This window comes from Daucus carota, chromosome 9 (genome assembly GCF_001625215.2).
Source record: "Daucus carota subsp. sativus chromosome 9, DH1 v3.0, whole genome shotgun sequence".
In the NCBI taxonomy this organism is placed as follows: Eukaryota; Viridiplantae; Streptophyta; class Magnoliopsida; order Apiales; family Apiaceae; genus Daucus; species Daucus carota.
Window position 1 is genome coordinate 26,034,881 of NC_030389.2, and position 25,179 is coordinate 26,060,059.

The 25,179-nt window shown below is 32.5% G+C and overlaps 1 protein-coding gene across 11 annotated transcripts in view; it reads right to left on the minus strand.

Moving 5' to 3' along the window:
- Positions 1–21,409, minus strand: part of LOC108202724 (3-hydroxyisobutyryl-CoA hydrolase-like protein 5) — a 33,701-nt gene extending 12,292 nt beyond the window's left edge. Inside the window, exons 1-9 of one of the 11 annotated variants that reach the window (XM_064084651.1) lie at positions 21,188–21,408; positions 20,888–20,971; positions 20,542–20,625; positions 19,889–19,971; positions 19,673–19,756; positions 13,233–14,935; positions 6,700–6,783; positions 6,075–6,153; positions 5,797–5,882 (exon numbers count right to left, since the gene is read on the minus strand). In XM_064084651.1, the coding sequence (XP_063940721.1) occupies positions 5,797–5,882; positions 6,075–6,153; positions 6,700–6,783; positions 13,233–13,250 (267 nt within the window). In that variant the 5' untranslated portion in view covers positions 13,251–14,935; positions 19,673–19,756; positions 19,889–19,971; ... (1 more) ...; positions 20,888–20,971; positions 21,188–21,408. Of the gene's footprint in view, positions 1–5,796; positions 5,883–6,074; positions 6,154–6,699; positions 6,784–13,232; positions 14,936–15,162; positions 15,187–16,726; positions 17,679–19,672; positions 19,757–19,888; positions 19,972–20,534; positions 20,627–20,872; positions 20,972–21,187 lie in introns of those variants that run through there. The other 10 variants (XM_064084650.1, XM_064084649.1, XM_064084648.1 and 7 more) reach the window with 10 other exon arrangements.
- Positions 21,410–25,179: the final 3,770 nt, after the last annotated feature.

Below are 25,179 nucleotides of genomic sequence, written 5' to 3' on the forward strand. Positions count from 1 at the left end.
AAAAATTAAGATTAAGTCATCCCGCGGTTTTTTTCCGCTGATAATATGCCTGACATACGAATGTTAGGGACACAGACCCTTTTTTTAATATCTCCGTGATAAAAAAGATTTAGTTTTTTATTCAATTTTAATTTTCTTGTACCTTTAAGTTATGTTGTCAAATATTTTTACAGAGATTTTAGTTTAGTTAAATTTTACTTTTCAATTTGATATAGTGAAAAATTATATATGTCACATTATTGTGAGTTGCTATATGTGATAGAGCATATATTTATATATGTTTTTATATGATTTTATTCCCATAATTTTAGTATTTTGTAAATAATCGGGATGTTACTAATTGATTTTAAGTGTTTGCTGGCAGGATAATAAGTATTCCTAAAGTTGGGTTAAATCAAGCTTATTTGGGCTTAATCAGATGGAAATTCGGACTTTATGGTTAGCCAGCGAATCAAATCTTGTTTGGGCCGTAACTTGAGTTCTGGATGTCAGAATTGGGCGATTTAACAGCCCACGCGAAGATATTGAAATTCTCTACAAGTTTAAGGTGGTCCAGATATCAAAAGGCAACTGGATCAGTCCAGAATCAGGCCTGAACAACAGCCTACGAATTTGAGCATCAGAATCCAACCCGTTTGAGGATATTATTTTATTTTCTTGTAAATTAAGAAAACTCTTATATATATTAGGGTTTGATAGAGATTAGAAACAACTAACTTGTATCATATAGAATAACATAGAGATAGCCTTTTTAGAGAGAAAAGGGAGAGAAACACTTGTGAGAGAGATTGGAAGAAGGAGTGAAGGGATTCATCCGGACGTCAAGCACTTTCGTCAAGTTGTATTCTTCGTACTTATAATCTTACACTCTTGATTTGTGGTATAAATATATATTTGTTTCATCTTATCATGAGTAGCTAATCCTTTGATCCAAGAGTTAGGTAGTATTCTTTGGCTTATTATGTTTGCTTAGTTGGATTGTGTTTTCTCTTGATTTGTAAATCTGTCATTGAGCTCTTTATACAATTACAGGAGTAGCTAACTTGTGATTGAATCTCTAGGAGTTATAACGAATCGGGAGAGGAATTATAATTCTAGTACATGATATGATGGACACAATTTGAGTATTAGATCGGGAGATTGATATGAGAATTGTGAGACATAAAATCTTTGGTTCTTAATAGTTTACAAGTGTTCTTTAATTGATCATGGGAATGGCTTTTAATGGATAATTGTAGGCATTATAATCTACCTTGGGAGAGGAGTTTATAAATATTAGAAGGATTGTTTTTAGCAATCAAGAGACATAAATTAGACATTCATGATAGCCATTGAAGAACTCTAATTCTTGGGTTGTTTTCTCTCATATTTATTATATTTATTTATTTATTATATTAATTAGTTGATAGAAAAATCCCCTAAATTCTTCTCCACACTTCTGAATTACAAGAGATAAAAGACTCGAAATTTGTATTGATATCAGTCCTTCCCTGCGAACGATACTCTTGAAAATACTCGACAACAAATTGGCGCCGCTGCCGGGGAAGGCAGCAATACTAATTTTAGGTTAATTGTTTCTTGTGGTTTAGATTTTATTGTTGTATATTATTTTTTCCCCTTCTTTTGTTGTTTTTGGTGTGTCTACAGGTTCTTTTAGGTTGACACCAAAAAAAAAGTTGTGAGCTAAAGAGACGATATGAATTACAATTTTGGTTGGAATAACGCTCAAAATTTTCACAATGATCAAGAACGATATCTAGATTATAATTCTTTTCAGAATTTTAATGCATATCAGGTGAACTCGTTTGATTGTTGCAACTCATATTACCCTCCATACCCACCTAACACTGATTTTTCCTATGCATCTGAAAATCAATGTTATGATCCTTATCCATGTTATGATGTTGATAAAAGCTTAATTCAATATAATCCTTCTTTAATATCTTTGGGACTTTTTGCACATATTGATGAACCAAAATTTGAAGTTGCTAATAAGACTGACATAATTTGTCAAGATTCGATAAGTTGGTACGAGGAGAATGCTAAAAGAAATACTTTTATTATGGATGTTCAACTTGTGATGCATGATGGTTGTTTTAGGATTCCTCCTTGTGTAGATTTTCCACTTTGTCATGATACTTATTTAGCAACTGATGAAAATTTAGTGTCTGATGAATCTACTTGCTTAGATGATAATTGTTCCATGCTTAATACTGATAAATTGGATGCAACTGAAATTCTACCAGATTTAGTAGATAATGTTGTGCTTAATGAATTGGTAGACGAGATAAAAATTGATGAGTATCCAATTTTAATTGAGAAGGATGTGTTAATTGATGATTTTGCTTTAGAATATAAGGATCCAATTTGGGTGGAGTTTATGAGTCGTACTTATGATGATTATTCTGACGACTTTTCTAGTTACTTTGATTTTTCGAGGTCTCTTGAGCAAGTGTGGTCCATACAAATTTTCCTATATGTTTGTGGACCAAAGATATATTTGCACATCATAATTATATTATTGATTCGTAGATATGTGCACTTATTTGCTTTTTCACCTCATTAGTTTTGTTACTTGTATGTGAATAAGTCGAGCTAATGACAATAAACAAGCGCTTCTTGGGAGGCAACCCATGATTATAATATTAGGTAGATTTTGATTTGTTTTTACTCCCACAAGTTACCTTGATGTGTTTGTTTGAAGTGGTTGTTACAGGTGCAAAAATAAAAAAATTCGCAGCATTTTTCTGGTTGCATCAGCTGCATTGTTTTTGCGTTTCCCGGAGTTCCAACGGTCGGATCGTCCTGAATTTTGGACAGCATCTTCCTTACACTAATATCTAAATTCTGAACGGTGGAGATCGGATTTTAAGGTCCAGAAGGTCAGTTTATGAAGTCCGGGCAGAATGATTGGCACCATGGGCATGGTTAAGGTGCCCGCGGTGCATCGACTTAAAAGCAACACACTTCGCTTATTTTTCAAACGGCACTTCATGCGTATGCATAGGGGAGTATTCTTACTTTTCTTTTATTTATAGGAGGAGTATTAGTGCGTCATTGAGGACATTGACTCATTTAAGTGTGGGGATGTGTTCTCAATAGTGTGTTATATTGATTAAAAAAACAAAAAAAAATAATAAATATAAAAATCAAAAATAATTCTAGCCTTGTAAAATAGTTAGATGATCATATCATGCTAGGATAAACACTCATACATTGCATACATTAGTTCATATAGTTGCATAACATGTTTCATTGCATATCATAACATAGCATGATCCCATGTAATAGTCCAAGTTAGTAACCTATGATGATACTATGTGTAGCTTGTTTTTGATTAATTCTTGCTATGATCACATATTAGCGATGTTACATGCGTGGTGTCACTAGTACAGAGCTTATTTATTGACACAAGCTTATTATGCTCTTAAATATTGAATTGAGACTTAGATATACCTGCTTCTTGAGGGATAGCCGCTTGTTGATGATTAGAATTTTGACTATTCCCTTTTGAGCTTAGTACGTAAATGCTTGAGTTTGGGATGATTGTGGGGTGTAAATGTTTTCTTTGAAAAGAAAAAAAAAAGAAAAAAAGCAAAATAAAGTATCAAGTACTCCTTTGAGATCAATGGGTGGCGAAAATGAAAGGGACGAACCATGTACTTGTGCTGGTATTAAGTGCAATTGTACTAGAAATATATTTTTCTTGGTGACTTTTCATTATCCTTGATTACTGGAGAATTACTTGACTTTAAAAAAAAAAGAAAAAAAAGAGCTTGTGAAGTCTGTTGGTGGTCGTAACTCACTTACCCTGAGGAGTGTCCCAATCTTAGACCGATCATGTGGGAAAAAAAAGTATTATATATAGTAGTATTATAGAAATAAAAAGAAGACGTGGAAATCCCTTGTAAACTTGAATGATAGCTAGTGCTAAGTAACGAAGTGTTTAAGATTTATTCTAGTAATCAAGTTGGGAGCTATTAACTCGCATGACTAGTCATGTTGAAACTTGTGTGTCTCTGTTCTTAATTCAGAGAAGAGCATGTTGTTAAGCTAAGCACACACGCACACTCTGTACTTGTATTCACTCAGTGGTTTTATTGCGGTGTGAGCTTGATGTGTCTAAACTTGTTGCATATTCTGATGGTTATCACTAACTTGGAATATACTATTATTATTGGGATCCATACATATTCATTTATTAGTTGCATTCATGTAGTTTCACTCCATGCTTGTGTTCTTGTGATCATCTATATTATTATTACATGAGCTAGATGGATTTTGTGGGTACATTCACTATAGACCCTCACGAGACCTTACTCATCCACTAGGGCTGCCTAGGGGTTTAAAGGGCTTGTTGCATATGCCAAATGCAACCGTGATCACCTACGGAAGTGGTATATTTATTAGGTGTTAGTTAAGTTTATTTTATTTGCCCGAGGACGTGCAAAATACTAAGTGTGGGGATATTTGATAGAGCATATATTTATATATGTTTTTATATGATTTTATTCCCATAATTTTAGTATTTTGTAAATAATCGGGATGTTAGTAATTGATTTTAAGTGTTTGCTGGCAGGATAATAAGTATTCCTAAAGTTGGGTTAAATCAAGCTTATTTGGGCTTAATCAGATGGAAATTCGGACTTTATGGTTAGCCAGCGAATCAAATCTTGTTTGGGCCGTAACTTGAGTTCTGGATGTCAGAATTGGGCGATTTAACAGCCCACGCGAAGATATTGAAATTCTCTACAAGTTTAAGGTGGTCCAGATATCAAAAGGCAACTGGATCAGTCCAGAATCAGGCCTGAACAACAGCCTACGAATTTGAGCATCAGAATCCAACCCGTTTGAGGATATTATTTTATTTTCTTGTAAATTAAGAAAACTCTTATATATATTAGGGTTTGATAGAGATTAGAAACAACTAACTTGTATCATATAGAATAACATAGAGATAGCCTTTTTAGAGAGAAAAGGGAGAGAAACACTTGTGAGAGAGATTGGAAGAAGGAGTGAAGGGATTCATCCGGACGTCAAGCACTTTCGTCAAGTTGTATTCTTCGTACTTATAATCTTACACTCTTGATTTGTGGTATAAATATATATTTGTTTCATCTTATCATGAGTAGCTAATCCTTTGATCCAAGAGTTAGGTAGTATTCTTTGGCTTATTATGTTTGCTTAGTTGGATTGTGTTTTCTCTTGATTTGTAAATCTGTCATTGAGCTCTTTATACAATTACAGGAGTAGCTAACTTGTGATTGAATCTCTAGGAGTTATAACGAATCGGGAGAGGAATTATAATTCTAGTACATGATATGATGGACACAATTTGAGTATTAGATCGGGAGATTGATATGAGAATTGTGAGACATAAAATCTTTGGTTCTTAATAGTTTACAAGTGTTCTTTAATTGACCATGGGAGTGGCTTTTAATGGATAATTGTAGGCATTATAATCTACCTTGGGAGAGGAGTTTATAAATATTAGAAGGATTGTTTTTAGCAATCAAGAGACATAAATTAGACATTCATGATAGCCATTGAAGAACTCTAATTCTTGGGTTGTTTTCTCTCATATTTATTATATTTATTTATTTATTATATTAATTAGTTGATAGAAAAATCCCCTAAATTCTTCTCCACACTTCTGAATTACAAGAGATAAAAGACTCGAAATTTGTATTGATATCAGTCCTTCCCTGCGAACGATACTCTTGAAAATACTCGACAACAATATGCCAACCAACCAGTTATACCCTATTTAAGTTACAATAACATAATACAGAATACCTCAGAAGGAACGAAATGTGTTTCCAACCCAACTGCAACAAGTTCTTTGCGATTAAACCTGTCCCCTGTTAAGGCTAAATATTCTCCTGCATACATTATATCCTACCATCAGTTGTTTGACAGAACACATTAACATACAAGTCACTACTTCCATGAACATTTCCGGTTATCTTCAGCAAGGAGCTATGAGAACTTTTAAAATGAATTTTTTTTTTTTAACATGATAAAGTTTTGCTACCTGAACTAAATGAAACTACACATCCTTGCTGATTTCTTACCCAGATGCCCAGGAAGATGAGAAAGCATGTAAGACCACACTGTGTGGAACCCAATACTTGTCTTTGGATTTCCAAAAACCTGTGTGAATAATAAACCATTTAAGACCCACACTCGTGTATGAGATATGCATGAAAAAATCTGTATTATCTGGAAAACATTATTCATTTCTAGCATAAGTGTATCAACAGTAAGTTAAAATAATAGAAGGATCTTCACATAAGAGGCATCCAAATCAGATAAAGCATTTAAATATCAACAACTTCTGAATTTTTCGGCCTCCAAAACTATCGAAAATATTAGTCAAGTAAATGTAACAAAAAGGTCAAAATGCAAGAAACAGTTGTTGGAGAACACTGACTGGATTCAACTTACTATTACAATGAAATTGTAAATCATGATCAGGCCTTAGCTAATGCTTCTTTAGGTATTTTGCCCAGTGGCGGAAAGTTCTTAATATAGTTCACTGATCAACAGAATTTCTTAATGTCTATAATAACCTTGCCGTTTCATGTTTTATTAGTTAGAACCTTCCAAACAGTGTCTTCATTCTCATCACATCAGCTAGGATAAATAATATACTAGCGGATGATGCATAAATCTCAGGAGACAGTAAGTACCAGATACAACTTTTTCCGTGACAACTGAGAACATCATAGGAACAATGAAAGATGCTCCTCCGCCCATAGAAATTCCATTAACAAGAGCAACCTGCCAAATACTCATGTACTTAGAGATCTGCCCGACAAGTACTATCTGTAACAACGCAAATGTGAAATTGTTTTTGCCATTCAAATTCTTTTGTCTATTGTTTTTCAGTAATTTGATTGAAAGATGTGGTCCTTGACCAGTCTTTCAATAGTTGTTTAACATGTTTAAAGGAAAAAAAATTCTCATTTATGATTAGATATTTTCTAGATCCTAAAAGTTTTTGAGATTGTATACTTTTAAATTTTTGTCTGAGATTTTCTTTAAAATCTTTAGTATATTTTGGAGCATCTCCAACAGCTTAGCTATATGGTGTCCTAAGCTATTATAATATTAATAGGGAATATGATACAAAACATAACTCCAATAGAGTCCTAGCAATTCCTTAAAAAGTTAGGATGCCAACTTTATTCCTCATTTTTAAGTATTGTGAAACCATTACTCATACTATTTTGATGAATAAAATATTCACTTCTCTCCTTTTTCCAACTCTTTCCTCCTTTCTCTCTCCTTATTACAAGTTAAATACAATGTTATAATAATAACAGGGAATATAAATAAGGAACGCTGTTGGAGTTTCCAATCAATAAAATGCAGTAATTTCTTTAAAAAATACATATTGTATTATATATTTTGGGAACCTGTTAGGATTGGAGATGCTCTATATATGCTAGTCTATGACACGTGCCAAGTACGGGATAATTCATAAATATTTTAAATATTAATAATTCAAAACCAACAACTATAAGTTTTCAAAATTTATCTCGATTGATATTGCAAGAGTTGCAGTGTTAATATAGGTCGGAAGCTATCACCGATGATTTCCACAGAATTGGAAAAAAATACTAAACATGATGCTTGAAAACATGTTTAGTACACATACAAGAAGCATGTCAGGTTAAGGATCTTAGAGTTTGTTTACTGCTAAGATGTCTATTCCGCCATGTTCTACTATCAAGTGTAACTACACATTTGTTTTCATTTTTAAACAATATAACCTAAATTCACAATTTCTTCATGCACAACTCCATGTAAGATTAATGGGAACCAAATAGAAGAAATTTACAACACATAAAATAACAAACCAAAAGACTTACAAATACAAATTGACAATTAAGATCGATTACACGTGGAACAATAAAATATTAATAATATTTCTGGAAGAAAATACCTAAACTCATTTCCAAGGGCGTGCAAATTTCTCTCATTCCCTTCTCACTTGGTTTCATTATACAGTCTTGAATATAGAGTATTACTCGGTCGCAAATTGATTTGAATGGGTATCTATTGCATATTTAGTAACGGCAGTTTTTATGGAGGGATATGCACGACATACAATTCTGATCTTGGGTAATACGCACGCCGTATATACATAAATAGTTATATATATGCCGGACAATTGACAATGTTTCTTTTTTAATATTAATATATATTTCTATTTTAATTACAGCCACGCGATATTATTCTAATCTCATGGTCTAAGTAGTGGTTCCGAGTAGAATCCAACGCAAAAATAAATACATGAAATCATTTGTGCAGCCATATTTGTATCTATTTCTAGCGCATCACATTGAATATAATTAATGAAAGTAAAATCTATAAACAAAAATATAGACAACTCATTTTAGAAACAAGAATTAAAACTGAAAAAACACTTAACTTCTTAATACTGGAAGTTTCTCAAAAATTCTAACCTAATAAAGTAAATAATATATATAAATTTTTTTTGCACCATTATATAAATGATTAAGTTAAAAATATGTATTTATTAAATAATATAGGAAATAATAATTTTCACGAAGATTATCATAAAACAATACAAAACATATTAATGAACTCTACTAAGAAGAAATAAATAAGATAAATTATATTATTGATAAGAAAATAATTTTAAGATTTGTCTCGGCTCGTGCTTCGAACATGTAAAAACCTAGTAACAAGTTATCATATATATTCTATCATGGACATTCAATCTCTAGCATTCATTATCGTAACGTATATGTTATTTGCACCGAGCAGCACAACTAATCATACGTAATTTCTTTAATAGCATATTTGACTTGTGCGATGCAAGAAACTCTTTTTCACTCCTCAGATCCTATAAATGATAAAGACCAGAGTATATGTTACACATATTCTCTATATTTTATTTGTAGTTATGATAAGGATGACACATGTTAGGCAAATACCTTGTCCGGGTCGACGATGTCCGTCTGCAACAAATTTTTGCCGGGCCTTGTTGCATGAGGGTTCACCTACAACTGCAGTGTCGCATATGTGGAGTAGTACGTGAAATATCTATTGCTAGTTCGCCATTTTTTGCAGGTTCACATGCAGATGAATATTTCCATACCCATGGACTTGCTTCAAATTGACGTTAGGTTGCGAGATATCGCTTTATGTCATGCCTCACTAGATGATATGCAAAATGATGTGGATTCATCAAATCAATTCCTATTGCAGCGTGGATATACGACTTCAAATGTGGCTGCCTCTCTAGATGTGATTATTATTAATTGCACAAGAGTGGCCGCCACATTTGAAGTCGTATATCCACGCTGCAATACAAACTGAATTGATGAATCTAAAGAATTTTGCATATCATCTAGTGAGGCCTGACATAAAGGGATATCTCGCAACCTAACGCCAATCTGAAGCAAGTCCATGGGTCTCGAAATATTCATCTGCATGTGAACCTATGAAAACTGGTGAACAAGCAATAAATATCCTTCACGTACTACACCACATATGCGACACTGCAGTTGTAGGTGAACCCTAATTCAGTGCAAAAACAAGGCAATAAGACCAGGCAAAAACCTGTTATAGAATGGACATCGTCGATCCTGACAATGTATTTGCCTTACATGTCTCATCCTTATCATAATCACAAATAAAATATGGAGAACATATGTGTAACATATACTCCAGTATTTAGTATTTATAGAATATGAAGAGTGAACAAAGAGTTTTGCACCGCAAAAGTCATGCTATTAAAGAAATTAGGTATGATTAGTTGGGCCGCTCAGTACAGATAATATATACGTTACAACAATGAATGCTAGAGATTTAATGTTAATGACAGAACATATATGATAATGTGTTACTGCCTTTTTGCCTTTTTGAAGCACGAGCCGAGATAAATTATTTCAAATTATTTTCTTATTAATAGTAATATTGATCTTATAATTTGATAGTATAGTTTATTTATATATTTTGTATCGATTCATAATAATCTTTGTGAAAATTAACGTTTGCTATATTATTTAATCAATAGATTTTTTAACTTAATTTTTATATAATGGTGTAAAATAAATTAATGTATATTATTTTACTTTATTAGTTGGGAATTCTTGAGAAACCTCGGTGTATTTTTCAATTTTAATTCTTGTATTTCAAAGTGAGTTGTCTATATTTTTATTCACAGATTTTACTTGTGTTAGTCATATTTAGTTCAATATACAAGAAACGTTGAGTTGGTTACTATGAAGATCCTGATATAGTGGAGTCCCGGGAGACCACAACTATAATATCCCAATATTATGTATCTTAGTTATAAAAAATAATATTTATTATATAAATTATGAGTTACATTTTATTATATTATTACTAGCACCTAGCTAGAAATTCGTTAGGGGTTTTTAACTTATTAATAGGAAGAAAATGATAAAGATAAGATAGTTGGTTTAAGTGATATCTACTACAACTCCATTCAAATGAATATCCTATTATACTTATATATATAATACCTCGTATAGTCACTTAAGTGTATAGGAGGCACAATCGACGAGGTAGCCACGCATGTGTGAATTCAGTTATCCATCTATGTACTTCCAGTTGTTAGATATCTATACTAATATTATACTTTAAAATTATGTGTGAGCAGGAGCCGGTTAGCAAATTCTCAACGTCCATTTGTGCACAACCTCACGTACTAGTTTGAGTTTAAATCAACGTAATATCATATGCTTTTTTTATTCTCATTCATCTATATAATGAATCGTTTAGATTTAATTTCGATTAAAATATTAATTGTGGTATGAGAATATGTGCCTCTTAATTGCTTATGTCATATAAAGATTGCATGAGGCATGGGAAGGGGAAGGACGAAGAAACTATGAAAATAAAAGTGTCGGGAACACCTACTTTGATGTATGGGTTCAACGTATGATTTAATACAACTCATCTTAACCCTGACAGAAATATGTTGATGAGTTCAAGAAACTCCAGAACAAAATGATCTGTTCATTAAATATTTGGTCCGGTTCTCTAGCTACTGAATGGAAAGGGGTCTTTGACAAAAGGACTATATTTTAATTCTGAGACTACACAAGAAATTAGAGCATCTTTCATTAAACAAGATATAAGATTGCAGCAAAATGACAGAAACAAAAAAGCTGCCATAATTCACATTGAAAACAATGAAGACTTTCACAAACAACAAACTCATATAGCATCCAACAAGTGTGACATAATTCAGAAATTATATTGAACAAATTTAACATACAAGAATCTTAGTAAATATCCATTTTAGAGACTTGAATTATTGAATAGTAACTCGTCGAAAAATTATAATTACGCGAGTAAAGACAATGATAATGAAAGAAAAACACTGCCGAACAAAGATAATACACGGTGTGATCGACTAGGAGGGCAAAAAGATATATTCACATAATTGGGACCTTGATTTAATGCTATATACGTGACTGCCAGGAGTTTTGATAACTCGCATATAAACTGTATGCACAAAATTAAGTAGGTGTATAGACAATTTATAAAAGATAAAATATTAATAATCTGGACTGTTAGATTAGATTGAAATGAATGCTGTCGATCTTGGACTTCAATACTCCAACAAATATGTGGACTCCATACAATTTTTCTCAAGTGTATTAATGTAATTTTTTTAAGGGTGTTGGTGATGAACAATCGATTATTAGTTATATATGTCAAACGAAAAAAACGTCAGACGAGAGAAATCCTAAAATGAGTCTGGTTTCCGCTAGATGGCACTGTAGCTCCCTTGGATATGCCTAAAAAATTTAAGATTAAGTCATCCCACGGTTTTTTCAACTGATAATATGCCTCGACATACGAATGTTAGGGACGCGGATCCTTTTTTTAATATCTCCATGATAAAAAAGATTTAGGCTTTATTCAATTTTCTTGTACAAATAAGGTATGTTGTCAAATATTTTTACAGAGATTTTAGTTTAGTTCAATTGTACTTTTTAATTTGTTATTATAAAAACATTATATATGTCACATTTTTGTGAGTTGCTATATCTCAACCAACCAATTATACCCTATTTAAGTTACAATAACATAATATAGATATATAATAATATTAATTATGAACATTAATATTACAAAGACTTATAAAAGCAAATTGACAAGATCGATTACACGCGGAACAATAAGATATTAAAAATATGTGGAAGAAAATACCTAAACTCATTTCCAAGGGCGTGCAAATTTCGCTCATTCCCTTCTCGCTAGGTTTCATTATACAGTCTTGCATATAGAGTATTACTCGGTCGCAAATTGATTTGAATGGATATGTATTGCATATATAGTAACGGCAGTTTTTTTTGAGTGATGCACAATATACAATTGTGATCTTGAGTAATACGCACAGTGCATATACATAAATGGCTATAAGTATGAGCGACAATCAACAACAATTCTTTTTTAAAATTAATATAGATTTGTTTTAATTATAGCCACACGATCTTATTCTAAACTGATGGTGTAAGTTGTGCTTCCCAGACACACTAATATATCAAGGCCTTCGTAGAATCCAACTCAAAAATAAGTACATAAAATCATTTGTGCAGACATGTTTGTAAATATTTATGGTGCATCAAACTAAATATAAATAATGAAAGTAAAATCTCTAAATAAAAATATAGACAACTCATTTTAGAAAACAAGAATTAAAACTGGAAAAAAACACTTAACTTCTTAATCTTGGAGGTTTCTAAAAAATTCCAACCTAATAAAGTAAATAACATACATAAATTTATTTTGCACCATTATACAAAATGATTAAGCGAAAAATGTATTCATTAAATAATATAAGAACAATACAAAGCATATTTATTAACTCTATTAAGTAAAAATTAATAAGATAAATTATATTATTAATTTTAAAATAATTTGTCTAAGCTCGTGCTTCAAACATGTAAAAAGCTAGTTACAAGTTATCATTTATGTTCTATCATCAACATTCAATCTCTAGCATTGATTATCGTAACGTATATATTATGTGCACCGCGCGGCCCAACTAATCATACGTAATTTCATTAATAGCATATTTGACTTCTGCGATGCAAGAAACTCTGTGTTCACTTCTCAAATCCTATAAGTAATAAAGACTGGAATATATGATACACATATATTCTCCATATTTTATTTGTGATTATGATAAGGATGAGACATGTTAGGCAAATTACCTTGTTCGGATCGACCATGTCCGTTCGGCAATATGTAGGTTTTTGCCTGCCCTGGTTTTTTTACTACATTAGGGTTCACCAACAACTGCAGTGTCGCTTATGTGGTGTAGTATGTGAGAGAAATCTATTGCTAGTTCGCCATTTTTTGTGGATTCACATGCAGATGAATATTTCGAGACTCGTGGACTTGCTTCGAATTGACGTTAGACTGCGAGATATCCTTTTATGTCACGCCTCACCAGATGATATGCAAAATGATGGAGATTTATCAAGTCAGTTCCAATTGCAGCGTGGATATACGACTTCAAATGTGCCTGCCTGTCTTGTGCAATTAATAACTGCTCAATCCGCAACTCAAGGTGGAACCAACTCTGTGACGTTACAAATTGATCAGAATTTAGTTGATATGACCCTGACTCAGTCACCAGTTTCATCAGAATCATCGCAAAAAGAATATATTGAATCTGCTGAAAATGGCAGTCCAATCATCAACCAACATTATGATTCTACCAATGAAATAATCCATATTAAAACAGCGACATCGACAACGACCATGAGGAAAGTGACTCAAATTTTGATATTGTAAAGTTTAAATGCACCCTGAGCTTGATGTGTGCATTATGAGTTCTAAAAATTTGCTTTTTAATAAATAAAACAAGATAATTAGGCTTAGTCTTCGAGATAGCAATGATTACAAGTTATTTATTTACGAACCCGTTATTTAATATTAAAGCTCAAGTCACATATGATATAACAAATAAGAGTAAAGCTAAGTACCCCAAATCTTAATCAAAATTTTTTCTCAAATGATGTGGCAGACAAATGGCTTATTTTAATTGGATGCTTATATGTGCCTACAGGTGTCCCATTACTATTAATGTGACTGGAATAAATCGAATATCACCAACTAAAATTTATGAACAATTTTTGGAGTACCTAGCATTTTTCTTACTAATATGTTGAAAGGTAGCAGCATGATTACTTTCATCCAAGGTAAAGAGAAAACAGAGCTTGATTAATTGCAACTCCATCAAGAGGTAAAAACTATATACAATAAAAATTACCAGGCAATTAATACCTAAGTATCCAATATTAATAAAATTGATTCTACAGATCACTATTTACCTATTATTCATTTTACCATATGTGACTTGAGTTTTTATATTAAATAACAGATTCACAAATAAATAACTTCTATTCATTCTTATCTTGAAGACTAAGCCCAATTATCTTGTTTTATTCATTAAACACTAAATTTTTAGAACACATAATGCACACGTCAAGCTCGGTGTGCAGTTACACTATACAATTTAAATTTTAATCACTTTCCTCATCGTCTTTGTAGATGTCGTCGTCTTCCATATAGATTATATCATTAATAGGATCATAATGCTTCAATATATTCTTCTTGCGATGACTGATGAAACGGGTGACTGATTCAGGCTCATATCAACTAAATTCCGATCAATCTGTAACATCACAGAGTTGGTTCCACCATGAGTTGTGGATTGAGCAATTATTAATTTCACAAGAGAGGCAACCACATTTGAAGTCGTATATCCATGCTGCAATAGGATCTGACTTGATGAATCTGCAGCATTTTGCATATCATATAGTGAGGCATGACATAAAGGAATATCTCCCAACCCAACGCCAATTCGTAGCTAGTCCATGGGTTTTGAAATATTCATCTGCCTATGAACCTACAAAAAATGGCGAACAAGTAATAGTTATCATTCATGTACTACACCACAAATGTGACGCTGCAGTTGTAGGGGGACCCTAATGCAGTGAAAAAACAAGGCAACAGGGCCACGCAAAAACCTGTTGCAGAGTGGACATCGTCGACCCAGACAAGTTATTTGCCTAATATGTCTCATCCTTATCATAATCACAAATAAAATATGGACAACATATGTGTGACATATACTCCGGTCTTTAGTATTTGTAGAATCTGAGGAGTCAACAAAGAGATTCCTGAATCGCAGAAGTCAAAAATATGCTATTAAAGAAATTAGGTATGATTTGTTACACCGCTCAGAGCAAATAACATATACGTTACAATAATGAATGCTAGAGATAGAATGTTAATGATAGAACATATATGATAAGGTGTTATTAGATTTTTAAGCACGAGCCGAGATAACTTATTTTAAAATTATTTTCTTATTAATAATAAAAATTATCTTATTAATTTCATAATAGAGCTTATTAATATGTTTTGTATTGATTCGTAATAATCTTTTTGAAAATTAATATACGCTATATTATTTAATCGATACATATATTAACTTAATTATTTTATATCATGGTGTAAAATAAATTTATGAATGTTATTTACTTTATTGGTTGGAATTTTTGAGAAACATCCTTGTGTGTTTTTTAGTTTTAATTCTTGTACTTCCAAGTGAGTTGTCTTAATTTTTTTCACAAATTTTACTTGTGTCAATCATATTTAGTTTCATACGCTAGAAACATTTACAAATATCGGTGCAAAAACTATTTCATGCATTTTATTTTGGAGTTGATTTCTATGAAGATCCAAATATGGTGGAGACACAACCAACACCATCATATTAGAATAAGATCGTCTGGCTACAATTAAAACAGACAAATCTATATTGATATTAAAAAAGGAAATACTATCGATTGTCCGGTATATATATAACCATTTATGTATATACAGTGTGCATATTAGTCATGATCACAATTATATATCACGCATACTACTAAAAAAACTGTGGTTACTAAATGTAACACATACCCATTAAAATCAATATGCGACCGGAGTAATACTCGATTTACAAGACAGTATAACTGAACCAAGAGAGAAAGGCACATACCCATTAAAATCAATATGCGACCGGAGTAATACTCGATTTACAAGACAGTATAACTGAACCAAGAGAGAAAGGCACCGAGCGAAATTTGCATGCCCTTGGAAATGAGTATAGGTATGTTCTTCCATAAATATTTTTAGTATTTTATTGTTCTGCATGTAATCGATCTTATCAAAGGACAATTTATAAAAAAAATCTCATGGAGGCACATTGGAGGTAACGGCCGTAAATAAAGAGATGACCATGGGAGAATAAGTAGATCTTAGTTGAGCTTTTTTTTTTGCCAAAATATTATGCATTTCTTTAAAAAGACTTAATCCAGCTTGGAGAAACCCCAAATCTCGTAATACGATCAGGTTGACAAACATATAAAAGAGCTGAATAAATAATTGTTTTGTTTCCGGTTCGCTTAATAAATAAAATAAAAATTATTCTTTAAACTGAAAAAGATTACGATGGCTTCCCAAGGAATCCAACCTACACCATCTCCGAAATCAGTAGCATCATAATTGACCTTCGCACAATTAATTTCGCACAATTAATTTCAGGTATAATCTAAGGTATAATCTAGTGTCCATAACTTTCAGTTGCAACAACTAAAATTGGAGGGACAGATGCCGTCGTAATATGAACAATCTTCTGCCGTGAAAGGTGAGCTTTTGCGATTTTCACCACCGACCCAATCTCGATGTCGACTTTCAAGATCCCTCGAAACACCAATTTTTTTTTTTTGCCAGATTGAAACACCAATTGAATGATTCTCAAAGACACAAATCAACAAATCAAAAATACCAAAAACATACCAACCACTCCAAAAAGAGGACAAACAAAACACTCAAAAAAGATTGGGTACAATAGTAATCCTTACAAAAGAAGGATAATTATTGAAGGAAATATTAAAGTTTTAATTATTAGATTGGAGAAAAGAAAATGAAAGTGAATTTTTGAAAAGGAAGAGGGCTCAGTAATTAATGGAAAAAAAACGGTAAATCTGATTTTGAGACGACTAGCTAGGGTTTGGGGGTCGACTCTCATCGAAAGAGAGCATTTTTTAGTTGAATAGCAATAATCAAGTAAAGTTGGCTAGCTTTAATTTTTTTTTAATGGCTAAGAATGTTGAATACAACTTTTGATTTGTTTTTAAAACTGCAATCTAGTATGCAAAAATAGTGGAAGACTGGACAGAGCTAAAGTAGAACGAGTTGCGAAGAAACGAGTGAATCTAGAGCGAGTTGCGAAGAAATGAGTTGCATATACTTTTTACTATTTGCAATAATGTTATTCGACAATACTATGACGCGTCCTTGACTGGTGACTTGATACTTGATACTGGCTTGTATAAATTGATACACAAATTGCAGATCGAAGAGTATGTGAGGCTTGCGAGGGGGAAGGACACAGCACCAATGGAAATAAGAGTGCCTGGAAGAACTACTTTGATGTATAGGTTGAACGTATGATTTAATACAACTCATCTTAACACTGAGAGAAATATGTTGAAGAGTTCAAGAAACTCCAGAAGAAATTGATCTGTCATAAAATATTTGGCTCCAGTTCTCTGGCTACTGAACGGGATGAGGTCATTGACAAAAGCTATACTTCAATTCTGAGACCACACAAGAAATTAGAGCATCTTTCATTAAACAAGATATAAAGATTGCGGCAAAATGACATAAACAAAAAAGTTGATTTGTGCCATAATTCACATTAAAAACAATGAAGACATTCACAAACAACAAACTCATATAGCATCCAACAAGTGTGACATAATTTAGAGATTATATTGAACAAATTTAACATACAAGAATCTTAGTAAATATCCATTTTAGAGAGACTTGAATATTGAATAGTAACTTGTCAAAAGATTATAATTAAGCGAGTAAAGACAATGATATAAATGAAAGAACAACACTGCCGAACAAAGATAATACACGGTGTGATGGACTAGGAGGGCAAAAAGATATGTCACATCATTGAGACCCTGATTTAATGCTATATATGTAACTGCCATGAGTATAAGTTACTCGCGTATAAACTCTATGCACAAAAATAAGTAGGTTTATGGAAAATTTATAAAAGATAAAATATTAATAATGGACAGTTGGATTAGATTGAAATGAATGGTGTCCATCTTGGACTTCAATACTCTAACAAATACGTGGACTCCACACAATTTTTCTCTAGTTTATTAATTTAATTTTTTAAAAGGGTGTTGGTGATGAAAAATCAATTATTAGTTATATGTGTCCAACGAAAAAAAGACATCGGACGAGAGAAATCCTAAAATGAGTTAGGTTTCCGCTCGATGACATTGTATCGCCCTTGGATATGCATAAAAACAAATTAAAATCATCCTGCGGTTTTTTTCCGTTGATAATATGCCCCGACATACGAATGTATGTTAGGGACGCAGACCTTTTTTAAATATCTCCATGATAAAAAAGATTTTTATTTTCTTGTACCTTTAAGTTATGTTGTCAAATATTTTTATAGAGATTATAGTTTAGTTCAATTTTACTTTTTAATTTGATATAGTAAAAAGATTATATATGTCACATTTTTGTGAGTTGCTATATGTCAACCAACCAATTATACTCTATTTAAGTTACAATAACATAATAAAGATATATGATAATATTAATTATTAATTATGAAAATAATTATTACATTACATATATTATTAAATTAACACTTTTTTTATAAACAAATTATTTTATTAACAGAAATCACTGATCGGAACCCAGCCGGGACAAATCCCCGAACTGTCAACTAGAATCTGATTGTGAAACAAGCAAACGAGGTAAACATATAACCGTTTTGTTTTCAAATCATTTAGCACATTGAATATTCAAATTCTTTGATCAAGAAAGTATTACAATGACATATCGCTTCACATAAGTAACCCAATGTTCAGAATATAGAATATATCAGTTACATTAACTCATATTTGAGCAACAAATGCCCCCAAAATATGAACAAATTTTTGTTACGAAAGGTGAGCTCTTGTGATATCCATCAACGTCCCCGAATCAATGCGAGTCTTAAAAATCACCCAAAATACCAGATACATCCTTTTTAGAGTAACTATCGACAACCGTACAAAGACACCCACAAATCTCAAAACATAACATACTAACATCCCAAAAATATGGGCACGACTAACAAACTTGATCACAAGATACTCAACAAGATCTCACCCCAAAAAGATTAGATCTTGGTTTTATTGAAAAACTGAAATATAGAAAAGAGGGTGGCAGAGCGAAGATGGCTTAACCGGTGGGGAAATGAAGATCCAGAAGATGGAAAAGTGACGGCTAGAACCCTAATTACGGAAGTTGACTCTCTAAACAGAGGACCTTTTTAGCTCTATTGTTTTATAACGGTGCATAATGATATTATGTATGTTTTAGTTTATTAGTTTGGAATTAAAAAAAAAAAAAAATCTTCATGATTAAGAAATTTGGTCTTTGTTTTCAATTTTAATCCGTATACATTAAATTTAAGTTATTTGAATTTTAATTCTGAGGTTTTAATTCAATATATAAGAGCATAAAAAGTGGACTTTTAAAATTGGCTTGGTGTCAGAATACCTAAGAATACCTGAAGGAACAAAATGTGTTGCCAACCCAATTGCAACAAGTTCTTTGCGATTAAACCTGGCCCCTGTTAAGGCTAAATATTCTCCTGCATACATTATATCCTACCATCAGTTGTTTGAGAGAACGCATTAACAGAAAAGTCACTACTTCCATGAACATTTTCTGTTATCTACAATTGTAAATTTCATGAAACTACAGATGCTAGCTGATTTCTTACCCAGATGCCCAGGAAGATGAGAAAGCATGTAAGAGAACCCACACTGTGTGGAACCCAATACTTGTCTTTGGATTTACAAAAACCTGTGTGAATAATAAACCATTTAAGACCCACAGTACACGTGTATGAGATATGCATGAAAAAATCTGTATTAGCTGAAAAAACCATTCATTTCTAGCATAAGTATATCAATAGTAAGTTAAAATAATAGAAGGATCTTCAAATAAGAGGCATCCAAATCAGATAAAGCATTTAACTATCAACCGCTTCTGAATTTTTCGGCCTCCAAAACTATCGAATATATGAGTCAAGTGAATGTAACAAAAAGGTCAAAATGCAAGAAACAGTTGTTGGAGAACACTGACTGGACTCAACTTACTATTATAGTGAAATTGTAAGTCATGATCAGGTCTTAGCTAATGCTTCTATAGGTATTTTGCCCAGTGGCAGAAAGTTCCTAATATAGTTCATTGATCAACAGAATTTCTTAATGTCTATAATAACCTTCCCGTTCCATGTTTTATTAGTATAAACCTTTCAAACAGTGTCTTAATTTTCATCACATCAGCTAGGATATAATTATTAGTAATATGTACAAAATTATACACTAGTGGATGATGCATAAATCTCAGGAGACAGTAAGTACCACATACAACTTTTTCCGTGACAACTGAGAACGTCATAGGAACCATTAAAGATGCTCCTCCGCCCATGGAAATTCCATTAACAAGAGCAACCTGCCAAATACTCATGTACTTGAAGATCTGCCCAACAAGTACTATCTGTAACAAATCACAAGCGTATGTCCTGTTCTTGCCTATGAAAAAAATATAACTATACTCGAGTCTTCTTATAGAAGTGAATGTGGAAGCAAAGCAAATACATCCTATAGACAACTATACATAATCAGCACAGTAACTGAATGACAGAATATCAACTGAATACAGAAAAATTAAAATGAATTGAAATGCGGGTTCATCATACACTACAAGCTCTGACCACTTTGGAAGAAATAAAATTCAATCGACGAAGTCGAATCGAGGTGATCAATCTGACAAGGCCCCTCTCTTCCCCTATAACAACCTGATCATCAGCAATCACATTCTTGTTAAAATGTCAATTTATATAGCAGATGAACACTATAATCTATAATTTACCACAAAACATTGTGTGATGCAGCAGATAAAGCACAAATAAAACACATCGTGTTGTGCCCTACTTTAATATACGTGATCGATTAAACAAACATCTGGGGTGCATATTAGTTCCGAATTGTAGTTCAAACTGAAATTCTTTTACCTTTTTCTTCGGGCATGTTCTTGATTAGGTGCTAACCACACTGCTCCCCCTCCCTTTTCTCTTCCCCTTTTTTTAAGGAAAACATTGAAAAATTGGGAGAGCTGGGGGCCATCGTTTTTGTTAGACTGCTCCAGTAATTTTGTGCGAGTGATTGAATATATCTTAAATCCTGTTGGGCCTTTTGGTTCGGAATCCTTACTCCAAATAGGTCGGGGTTCAATTTCGTGACTATGGCCCTCTTAGGCACAGTTATCAATTTTATGGCCCAACAGATGTAATTCGGACCGAGCGAGCCGAGTTTCGAGCCGGGCGTAATTCGAGCCGGAATTCGAGCCGAGTCGAGCCGGCTCGTTTAACTAATTGAGCCTAAATTTTTGCCCGAACTCGACTCATTTAATTTCACGAGTCGAGTCGAGCTGGCTCATTTAGCTAAACAAGCCGGTTTTAGCAAGTCAGGCAAACGGCTCGTTTAATTTTACACTTAATCGAGCCTAAATCTCTACGCGAACTCGGCTCATTTAATTTTACGAGTCGAGTCGAGCCGGCTCGTTTAATTAAACGAGTCTGAACCTTTGCCCGAGCTCGGCTCGTTTAACTAAACGAGCCGAGTCGAGCCTAGTTAAACGAGTTCGAGCCGGGCGAGCTCGCGAGCCGCCCGAATCGAATTACAGCTCCATGGCCAAAAAGGCACGATGTTGTATAATGGACCCTACTGTCAGTCTTTGTCCCATACTTTTTACCATACTTATTTTTATATTATTCAGTATGTATATTAAGACTTTTATAAAATATAATGTTATTTATGTTTTTAAAATAAATATTTTTGAATAAAATTTAAACATTGAAATTATATTCGTAAGAAAATGAATTTTAAAATAATTTATAAAAATATATGTTACAAAAGTCTTAAAAATTAAAATATGTATTGAGTCTGTATCTCAAACATATACCTCTGACAGAAAGTAGATACAAAAATATAATCAAATTAGAAATGGTGAGATAAAGTCATGTGATAAAAATTTACGGATAAATATACCCCTATTGCATTTGGATAACAAGGTTACATTCAATATTTGACAAAGTCGATGAGTAATATATAGGTGTTGGGTGGATGATCATACTTTCATATATAATGCTCATATTTTATTTATTTATTAGTTTTGAGGGGGTATATTCAATCGGGATTTGATAAGTTTTTTTTCATTAATGAAATCCAGTGATAATTCGATTGAGATTGTTCGATATCCATTAAAATCTTATGATATTCAATTGAGATTTTAAATTATATTACAAATTCTTGTGGTATTCAATTTGAAGTTTAAATTTTGCTTTAAAATCCGATGGTGTTCAATCGGAATTGTTTAAAATCTAATGGTATTCAAATATTGATGGATTTTTTTGGATTTCGTAAAATAATGGATTTTGTGGGATTCTTTAGTGTATTTTACGTTTTTTGAAATATCATCAAAATCAATGAGATTTTGAAGTATTGTGCTTAAATCATAAAGAATCTTATCAACTCTGCGACATTCTATCAAAAATCTGCACAAAATCAAAATCACATATAATCAATTAAAATCCATAGATTAAAACGATCCATTAAAATCTCAATCGAATACTGGAAATACCATCAATTCGGTTCGGTTAGGTAATCACTAGAGTTGCGCATATTGAAATATATAATAAAGTATATGATTCCTGTCATATGTATGGTGCAATATATTATCAGCGGAGTTTTGCCGTTGGATGGTATTATTTCCATATTTTTAATGAAAATGGAGGGACTGCTGTATATTTTTTTGAGCGAAAAAATCACTCAATTTAAGATTTTTACAATCGAGCAGGTGTTTCCACCAAACGTATGCTGTTAATAATCGATTATTGTGTACCATTTACCCTATAATAAATTATATAATAGGATGAAAATCATTAAAATATTTAACAACTTGTATAAATGTATCACAAAATTTCACTATGCAATATTTTCTGTATCACAAAGTGGAGTTTTGCTTTGTTCCACCAATCATGCACAACTGCTATCGAAGTTAAATGTAAAGGCAGTCTCCATAAGCTACAAAAACAATTAATAGATAAAACATCAATAGAAAACCACAGTATTCATAACGTCAATCAAGAAAGAATGCGATTTGAAGAGAGTAACATAAAAATTGTAAGAATGAGATAGCTTAGTGATTTAGAGCATCTCCAAGGGAACAAAACCCTTAGCTAAAATGTCTGCATGGCACTTAGGTGGCATCTAGGTGTCAATTTTTAGAGATCATGTAAAAGTTTTGGACTCCAACCATATTCCCCTTAGCAAAAATTATAGATAACCATATTTTGATTGGCTATATTTGTTGAACCAACAAAGCTCTTAGGTATAATTTTAGCCATCATATTATACATAATACCATTGGAGTGTCTACCCTTCCTGTTAGGTAAAAATCAATTATGATCATTGTTGAGAAAGAACTTCAGAACCAAAATCCAACTCTAGGAGGCTGCTTTTCATAGGCATCGATTTTTAGTTCATATTTTGTGGTCCTGTGTTGATGGAAGGAAGAGGTGCCACATGCTATATATGGAAATTTTAACTTTTTATGCTTATGTGGTTCTCTTCTAATTCTATTACATAATTTTAAAGAGTCAGGTACTTAATAGTAGGTTCTTACTTTTAAGTTTCAACCGCTCTCCTGGAATCTTTGTATAAGTATTGCTTTTGGTGCGCAAAGGGTCTTGCATTTCTTCACAGTCTAGAAGTCAATGTGATTCATCGAGATTTTAGAACATCCAGTATATTGATTCTGTATGTGGAACATATTGATTGTTTATTGTGTTCCCATTAAATTAATTTTGCATCGCAAACACTTCATTACTGATTAACAGAAGTAGGCTGCAAAGCTCTCCAATTTCCGGCTGGCAAAAGAACATATTTTCGGCTGGCAAAAGAAGTGTCAGAACATGAAAGAACCCACGTGTCTACAAGAGTTTTGAAACATCCGGTTATGTAGCTCCAGAATAGGCGGCTGGAGGTTATTATTCCACATAATCAGTTGTTAAAAGGGTTCAACATATAGCATATGTTCTTTTGTGTAGTCTTGATATTTTTCTTGCATTTTAACTTGATGTGTTACTGGGCACAATCAGAACTGTTCTATTCTACATGTCATGCTGTACATATTTTCACATTTTGTCAGCCAACTGAGAAGTGAACTCCTTGCACTAGGATAATGTAGTTTATGATTTCTATACTGTATTCTTTTGATCACATGCCAATAACTTCTTAAGTAGGTCATCTTACTCAATATTATTATACTCAATAATTTGAAATATAGAAGGAAAAATAAATGATGTTAGTTAAACAAACTATTCGCAATAGATGTTAGTTAAGTTATTTGTGTTTTTTCCAATAAGCAACCTTATTGAATGCTTCAGATTAATGTTATATTCATAATGGATGGCTTTGCGTTTGGTTGAAGTATTCTGTTTTCGGCTACTTATCAAATTTAACAATAGTGCCGCACATGCGTGAAAATAAGATGATCCTTTCGGCAGCACGAAATAAGCTAAACAAACTTCAAAGCATTGATTCACTAAGTGATTAAATTTGCACGTGCAGAGCAATGTGACCAGTTTAGGATACTTAGATCTACAGTTTATATTCTAATTTAAACTTATCCCAAAAACTACATATCCCAGAAACTACTTCTGACGATTTAAGCTTATCCAAGAAACTACTTCTGGCATGACGAGAGATATTATTTTATTCATTTGTCTTGGTGCTTATTTTCAAATATGTAAGCGGTGATAAAATGTAGCTCATTAGTCCCGGGCTTTGTTTAAGTTTTTGTATTTTGCACAAATATACAACCAACTGCCCTGTGTCTGCATGCACTTTGTTTGTTTGGCCTCAAATTAGAAGGTTTATGCTCCGACCGTGTCTGAAGCATCTGATATTCAGTCTGGTCTAAAAAAGTAAATTTGAGTGAGTT